The following is a 7,938-nucleotide window of genomic DNA, read 5'->3' as shown; positions in this document are numbered from 1 at the left end:
GGGGTGCGGAGTGGGCCCCGGCCCCGGCACCTCCCCGGGCAGGGCCGGGGGCAGCGGGGCTGGGGCGCGGTGGGTGCTGGGCGCCCCGTGGGTGGGGGGCTCGGTCAGGGTGGGTGCTGGGCAGCCAGCGGGCGGGGGGCACGGTGGCTCTGCCCCAGGCGGGTGCCGCGTCCCTCCCTGCCCTGCCCCGGTGCCTGCCCGGTCTTGCCGGCCCGGCAGGGCCTGTTCCCGGGCGGGCAGGCGGGGGGGGGCAGGCAGCTGCCCCGGCCTGCCCGGCCCTGCCCGCGGGGAGCCCTGGCCCCAGGGGGTACCCGCGCCGGGGTGCGGGGTCCCGCATCCACCCCCCGGCCCTTTCCCACGCTGCGACGCGATGCGGAGAGGTGGGACGGGGGGGGGCAGCGGGTCACCCCGCGCCTGAGGATGCGCCCCCCGCGGAGGGGACACCGGGGAGGGACACCACGGTGGAGCGGGGGGGGGACAGGGACGGTCCCGTGTGCCCCAGGGCTGTCGGGGCGCTGGGGGGTGACACGGGTGTGAGACAGCACGGGGGGGGGGGAGCGTGTCCCTCTGTGGGGGTGTGCGATGTGTGACGGGGGGGGGGGACAGGGACAGGGAGCGGGCTGTGCCCCCCCGCCAGGCTGTACGGCGGCGGGGGGGCGCGGGGGCTCTGCCGATGTGTCCCACGGATCGCGCGTGGCCGCGTCCCCGGTGTGACGGTGCTGCGGAGGGAAGGGGGGGGGCACGGGGGTGTGAAACGCCGCGGGGAGGGCGGGGGGGGGGGGATGTGACCGCCTGTCACCGCCGCGGCCGCACCCCCGTGTCACCGCATCCCCGGGACGGGGCCGCCCCCGGTGCCCGCGCTCCGGGGCCGTTCCCGGGGCCGTTCCCGGGGGCGGGCAGGTGCCGGGGGCGGCGGCGGCGGGGCGGGGCGGCGGGGCGGGCGCTGGCGGCGGCGGGGCGCAGCGCGCAGCGGGCGGGGAACGGCGCCGGGGCCCGAGCCCGACCCGAACCGAGCGGAGCCGCCCCGCCGCCGCCCATGGGCCCCTGAGCCGCCGCCGCCGCCGCGCCCGGGCGGCCATGAAGCCGCTGGAGAAGTTACTGAAGAAGCCGGGCTCGCACCTGCCCGCCCGCCCCGCCGCCGCCCCGGCACCGGCCCCGGGATCGGCCCCGGCACCGCGGCGGCAGAGCCTGTCGCGCCCGCCCGCCTCCCCCGAGGAACCGGCGGGGCCGGCGGGGTCGCAGCCGGGGGGCGAGGGCCGGTGGTTGGAGCTGCGACCGCCCGAGGCTCCTCTCCGCTCCCCCGAGGAACCGTCCCCGGGTGGCGACCGGGACCGGGAGCCGCCGAGCCCGGAGCCGCCGCCCGCCGCCCGCTGCTGCTGCGGTTGCGGCTGCGCCCCCGCCGCTCCCGCCCCCCCCGAGCGGCTCCTGGCCGCGCTCCTGGAGCGGCTGCCGGCGGGCGGCGGGCACGGCCGCGGCTGCGGAGCAGGTACCGGGGGTCGGGGCGGGGGGAGGCGGCTGCGGGACTCCCGGGAGCGCGGCCCCGGGGGGGGCGATGCGGCGGAGGGAGGCGGGAGGGGGGGGGCGGGTGCCGGGGTGGGCGCTGCGCTGGGGGATGCGCTGGTGGGTGACAAGGGGGGGGGGGGTGACACCGGGGTGGGTGGCAAGGTCAGGCTGGTGACACCGGGCCGGCGGGGGCCGAGGTTGCCGGGGCACCGGCTGTGCCGCACCGCGCAGCCTCCCGCCCGGTTCATCTTTAACGTTTTCCCGGTGCTAAAATTAGCCCCGATGGGAGCCGCAGCGGAGCGGGGGGGGGCCACGCACACACGGACGCCCCTTCCCTCCGGCACAGGCTTCGCGGTGCCCCCCCCCTCCCCGCGGCCCCCGCGTGGTTTCGGGTCCGCGGAGCTGGGTGCGGGCGGGTTCCCACGCTCGGGGGTCGCGGCTCCGGCCGATCCCGTGAGGCTGTTGGATCGGGGGGGGGCACCCAGGGGGGCAGCGGGGACCCCCCCCAGCCCGCCGCCAGCCTTATGCTCCAGGGACACGCAGGGCCGGGGTGGGGCTCACCCACGGACACGAGGGAGCCCGTCGGGTAGGAGCGAGACGGGACTGGCAGCGCCAGGCCCTGCCTGCACCGACACGCTGCCAGGCCCGGCCCTGCGGTGCCCGAGCTGGCGGGGAGCGGGGGGGGGAGGCAGGAGGCAGCGGGGGGGTCCGGAGGCTCCCACCAGCCACACTCGCCCGGCGTGGGAAAGCCGCCCCTGTGGGGGGGATGCTGTGGGCGCTGCAGAGGGATGGGGAAACTGAGGCAGGGCTGGAGGGGCTGCGGAGACGGCGGGGGGGTGTCTTGACTCGTTCTGCCCCCCCAGGCAGAGCCCGGGAGGGGGTTGCACCCGGGGCAGGGGGGGCTGGGGGCCGTGTACCTGCACCCCCCCCCACGCTGCTGGTGGCCCGACACAGGACGCTGGACGTGGGGCACCGTCCCGGCAGCGCTGGGGGGGGCCGGGGGGTCCAGCCCGTGCCCCGGAGCGCCGTGTCCCGCTTTCGGCGGCAGCTCGTCCCCCGCGGGCGCGGTGGTGCCGGGGGAGCGCAGATCCGCGGCCGGGTTACTGGGTCAGGGCCCGGGGGACGCCCTGCACGGCCCCTCCCGTGGGGACAGATCCTGAGGCCTCGGAAGGGCCCAGTGGGGACACTGGGGTCCCACCACGGTGCCCCTGGGGCACCCGGGCACGGCCCCCCGGGCACCCGTCTGCCCCGGGGACCCGCTCAGGGCCCAGGGTCGAGGGTTGCTGGGTGCTGGGCGAGGGAGCGGCGCCTCGTCCAAAGGTCGCGGCGGTGGCCGGGTGCTGGCGCTGACGGGCACCGTCACCGCCATCGGCCCCTGGGCTCGCGGTGCCAACCCCCCCCAGGGCCGCAGCCGCCCGTGCTGGCCCGGAGAGCCCGGCCGCGGGCAGCCGTGCTCGGGGCACACGGCGCCGGTGCTGCTGCCGCCTGCCTCAGTTTCCCCGTCGCCCTGAGCCGTGTCCCGGTTTGCCCGCAGCCGGGCTCTCGCCGGGGCCCTGCCGGCGCCTCTGCCCCCGCGTCACGCTGCTCCCGGGCCCCGGCTGCCCCGCGGGGCGGGGAGCGGGTCCGTGACTCAGCGCCGGGCCCGGGGGGGCTCGGCGTGGGGTTCAGCGTCTCCCGGTGTCACCCTGGGAATTGGCGTCGCTCCCTTTGGCCTCCCGCTCCACCGGGCGCGGGGGCTTCGGGGGGGGGTGGTGTCGGCAGAGGGGGGGGCTGTGCGGGGTGGGGTGCCCATGCCTGCCCCCCCCCGTCTCCCCCAGAGTCGCTGCTGGACGACATCGTGCTCACGCACTCGCTCTTCCTGCCCACCGAGCGCTTCCTGCAGCAGCTGCACCAGCAATATCCTTGGGGGGGCACGGGGGGGGCAGCGGCTGGGCGTGGGGTGCCATGCGGGTGGAACGAGCAGGGCTCTGAGGTTGGGCATGAGAAGGGGTGCAAGTGAGGGGGGGCACGAGGGTGGCGGGAGGGTGCAACCAGGAGGGTGTCGGGGTGGCCGTGAGAGCGCCGCGAGGGTGACAGAAGGGTGGCACAAGGGTGGGCACGGGGTTGTGAGGAGGAGGGGGGCGTGAGGAGGGCAGCAGGGAGCCGGGGGGGGGGGGGCACACGGGAGCAGCAAGGAGGGACTCGGGGTGCCGTGAGGGTGGGTGTGCAGGTTTGGGCGCGGGGTGGGCAGCGGCGTGTCACCGCGGCGGACAGAAACACGCTGCCAAGGGGTGCTGGGGTGCAGCGGGTGCCCGGGGGTGCGCGGGGTCCCTCCCTGCTGTGACACCTCCTTGACGGTGCCACCTTCGTGCTGGGGGTGGGCAGCCCCCCGCCGCGCTGGGAGGAGGGGGCCGGGCTGCGGCGCAAGCGGGCAGTGCTGGCCGTGCTGCTGCATTTCCTCGAGACCTACAAGGGGCTGCTGCAGGAGGAGGAGAGCGCCGGGAAGGTGATTAAGGTGGGTGTCGTGGCCCCCCCGCTTCTCGTGGCCCCCTCCCAGAGCCCTGCTCTGAGACCCTCTCCCCCCCCCCAGGAGCTCTACCTGCTCATCATGAAGGACACGTCCCTCTACCATGACCTGGAGGATGAAATCCTGAAGCTGCACCAGCTCGTGGAGACCGTGGAGCTCAAGTGAGTGGGGACGGGGGGGGGCAGGGGGTCCCCAGAGGGGTCAGGGAGCTCCTACAACAAGGGCTTGTGGTCCTTGGGGATGCCCAGAAATTGGGGGGGGTCATTAGCTCAGCAGCAGCCCTTTGGTAGTGAGCAAGGACCCCGGGGTTGGGGGGGCGGCCTCTGGCAGAGCACCCCGGCAGGGGCTTGGGGTGAAGCACCCGAGGGTGCTGGCCGTGCCGGGGCCCCCGCCTGACCCCGCGCTGGTGCTGCAGGGTGGCCGACGAGACGCCCCCCCCGAACAAGCAGGTGAAGCCGCTGTTCAGGCACTTTCGCCGCATCGACTCGTGCCTGCAGACGCGGGTGGCTTTCCGGGGCTCGGACGAGAGTGAGTGACCGCAGCCGGGTGCCAGGATGGGTGCGGGGTGCCAGGATCCCCCTCCTCGGCCTGCTGGTGGCTGCGAGGGGCCGTGCCTGTGCCTCAGTTTCCCCGCTCGGGCCTCCGGCGCACCCCAGTGCGGTGCGTGGGGTCCGGCGTGGCCCTGATGCCCCCCCCCCTCGCCTTCTCCCCAGTTTTCTGCCGCGTGTACATGCCCGACCACTCGTACGTCACCATCCGCAGCCGCCTCTCGGCCTCGGTGCAGGACATCCTGGCCTCCGTCACCGAGAAGCTGCAGTACTCGGAGGAGCAGAGCGCCCGCGAGGACGCCCTCATCCTCGTCACCATGGCCTCGTCCGGAGGTGCCCGTGGGGCTGGGAGGTGGGGGGGACGCAGCAGGGGTGGGGGGTCTGGCTGGTGCTGACCCCCTGCCTGCACTCTGCCCGCAGAGAAAGCGGTGCTGCAGCCCAGCGAGGAGTGCGTGTTCACCACGCTGGGCATCAACAGCCACCTCTTCGCCTGCACCAGGGACACCTTCGACTCCCTGGTGAGCCCCGCGCCGGGGACCCCCCCGCAGCGCCCGCCCGGCTGCCGTCACCCCCTGGGCAAAAGAAGGGGGGACACCGTCCTGCGGGGACCCTCCCGGTCCTGAGCATCCCCGTGCCCGCGTCCCCTCGCAGGTGCCGCTGCCCGAGGAGATCCAGGTGGTGCCGGGGGACACGGAGATTCACCGCGCGGAGCCGGAGGAAATCGCCAACCACCTCACGGCCTTCCACTGGGAGCTCTTCCGCTGCATCCACGAGGTGCTGGGGGGCACGCGGAGCGGGGGGCTGGCGGGGGGCTCCCCCATAGCGGAGGGACCCTGACGACGTGCCTGTGTTCCCCCTGCACCCGCCTCCCACCCCGCCGGCAGCTGGAGTTTGTGGATTACGTGTTCCACGGGGAGCGCGGCCGGCGGGAAACGGCCAACCTGGAGCTGCTGCTGCAGCGGTGCAGCGAGGTGCAGCACTGGGTGGGCACCGAGCTGCTGCTCTGCGAGTCCCTGGGCAAGCGCGCCCACCTCCTCAAGAAGCTCATCAAGATCGCCGCCATGTGAGTGGGGGGCCGGGGGCATTGCCGGGGGAGGTCCCTCTTGCCTGCCCCTCACCTTCCGCGTGTCCCCCCGCCCGCAGATGCAAGCAGAACCAGGACATGCTTTCCTTCTACGCCATCGTCATCGGGCTCAACAACGCCGCCATCAGCCGCCTGCGCCTCACCTGGGAGGTAAAGTGGCCCTGGGGTGTCCCAGGTCTCCCCTCCTGGGTGCTCCTGGGCTCCCCTCTAGATGCTCATGACCCCCCCGACCTCGGGCTTGTCTTGCAGAAACTCCCAGGGAAATTCAAGAACCTGTTTCGGAAGTTCGAGAACCTGACGGTGAGAGGGGCCGGGGCACCCCAGGGGTGTTGGGGGACCCCCAGAAGGTGTTTGGGGAGCTGGTGGGCAGGAGGTGTCTCGGGGTGTCCTTGCCCCCAGTGACAGCCCCAGCCCTGTGCCCACGGGTGGGTGTGGGGGGAGTCCAGGGCGGGCTGGGCAGGGTGCTGGCACCCATGGGGAGCTGCCCCCCAGCCCTGACCCCCCCATTCCCCCCCCAGGACCCCTGCAGGAACCACAAGACGTATCGGGAGGTGCTGGCGAAGATGAAACCCCCCCTCATCCCCTTTGTGCCGCTCATCCTCAAAGGTCAGGGGGGCATGGGGGGCTGCCTGCACCCCATGTGGACTGGGGTCCTGCTGCCGCCCCACGGGGCCCCCCCCTCACCCCCGGCTCGCCCCCAGATCTGACCTTCCTGCACGAAGGCAGCAAGACCCTCCTGGACGGGCTGGTCAACGTTGAGAAGCTGGTGGGTGCCCCTTGCTGGGGGGGGGACATGACCAAGGGACTCCCGCGGGGGAGGCCGGAGAAGGGGGACCCCAGCGAGGGGCTGGGGCCCTCCCGACCCTGCTGTGGGGTGGGGGCTCTGGGAGGGGCAGGGGCAGGGGTCCCTAGCAGTGGGCACACCCCAGGGTGCGTGGCGGGGTCCCAGAGGGAGAGGTGGTCCCTGGGGGGCCCGGCAGGGTCCCGTGGGGCTGGGGGCTGACGGGGGGTGCTCTCTGCCCCAGCACTGCATTGCCGAGAAAGTGAGAACCATCCGCAAGTACCGGAGCCGCCCGCTCTGTGAGTACGGGGTGGGGGGGCCGGGACCCCCACAGCCACGGCCGGGCAGGGGCGAGCGGCCAGCGCTGCGGGAGGGGGCTGAGCCCGTGGGGCGGAGGGGACGTGCGTGGCCCCGAGGGACGGGGATGTGTCTGGACCTGCCTCCCCGCATCCCCATATCCCCGCATCCCCATATCCCCGCATCCCCATATCCCCGCATCCTCATCCCCATCCCTGCATCCCCATCCCTTCATCCCTGGATCCTCATCCCCATCCCCACATCTGTTCATCCCTGGATCCCCACATCCCCATCCTTACATCCTCATCCCTGCATCCCCATCCCTTCATCCCCGCATCCTCATCCCCACATCCCTTCATCCCTGCATCCTCATCCTCATCCCCACATCCCTTCATCCCTGCATCCTCATCCTCATCCCCCCATCTGTTCATCCCTGGATCCCCCCATCTCTTCATCCCCACATCCCTTTATCCCCGGATCCCTGCATCCCCATCCCTTCATCCCCATTCCCGCATCCCCCTCCCCATCCCGGGGGCTGCGTGCTCCTGCCCCCCCCCGGCACTGACCCCCCCCCAGGCCTGGAGCTGGAGGCCTCCCCCAGCCAGCTGCAGACCAAGGCCTACGTGCGGCAGCTGCGGGTCATCGACAACCAGAACCTGCTCTTCGAGCTCTCCTACAAGCTGGAGCCCGGCAGCCAGTGAGGGCCGGGGGGGCCCCCGCCCCGGGGACCCCCCGCCCCGCCCGGGGGGGCCTGGCCCCCCCAGCACTGACGCACTTTGGCCAGGGGCCCCGGCTGGGCGCTGCCCCCCGCCCTCGGCACTGGGGGAGGACGGGTTTGGGGACCCCGGGCGCATCCCCCACCCCATTTCCCCCTGGCACCCCACTGCCCCCCCCCGCCCCCGTCCCTCCCCCTGGCTGGGGTGCAGGGACCCCCCGGGGGGCCCATCCCCTCCTCCCCACCCCTGGGCCCTCCTCTATTTTTGTACGTGCCCCCCTGTCTACCCCTGCCCCTTTCCCCCCCCTCCCCGCCCCCAGACATGTATATTTTGTACCGAACCGCTGTCCGGAATTGTACATTTATTTTTTAAGAAAAAGGAGAAAAAAAGGAGGAGGAAAAAAAAAAAAAAAAAAAGCTCGGGGGGTGTGGGGGGCGCAGAGCCCCAATAAAAGGCTGTCCCGGCGCCCGTCTCCTGGTGTCATGCGGGGGGGGGGGGGCGAA

The 7,938-nt window shown here is 73.7% G+C and overlaps 1 protein-coding gene across 1 annotated transcript; it reads left to right on the top strand.

Moving 5' to 3' along the window:
• Positions 1-982: 982 nt before the first annotated feature.
• RAPGEFL1 (Rap guanine nucleotide exchange factor like 1) lies at positions 983-7,722 on the top strand. Its single transcript, XM_074926711.1, has 15 exons — positions 983-1,486; positions 3,321-3,399; positions 3,847-3,997; positions 4,073-4,170; positions 4,425-4,537; positions 4,723-4,890; positions 4,978-5,075; positions 5,209-5,331; positions 5,442-5,620; positions 5,701-5,791; positions 5,891-5,941; positions 6,160-6,247; positions 6,343-6,407; positions 6,667-6,721; positions 7,296-7,722. Exons 1-15 carry the CDS (start codon positions 1,078-1,080, stop codon positions 7,418-7,420), a joined length of 1,893 nt encoding a protein of 630 aa, XP_074782812.1. The 5' UTR covers positions 983-1,077; the 3' UTR covers positions 7,421-7,722.
• The last annotated feature ends 216 nt before the right edge of the window (positions 7,723-7,938 follow it).

Source organism: Athene noctua, chromosome 25 (genome assembly GCF_965140245.1).
Source record: "Athene noctua chromosome 25, bAthNoc1.hap1.1, whole genome shotgun sequence".
Lineage (NCBI taxonomy): Eukaryota > Metazoa > Chordata > Aves > Strigiformes > Strigidae > Athene > Athene noctua.
The sequence above is the reverse complement of the archived record's forward strand: the minus strand, read 5'-3'. Positions and strand labels throughout refer to the sequence as shown.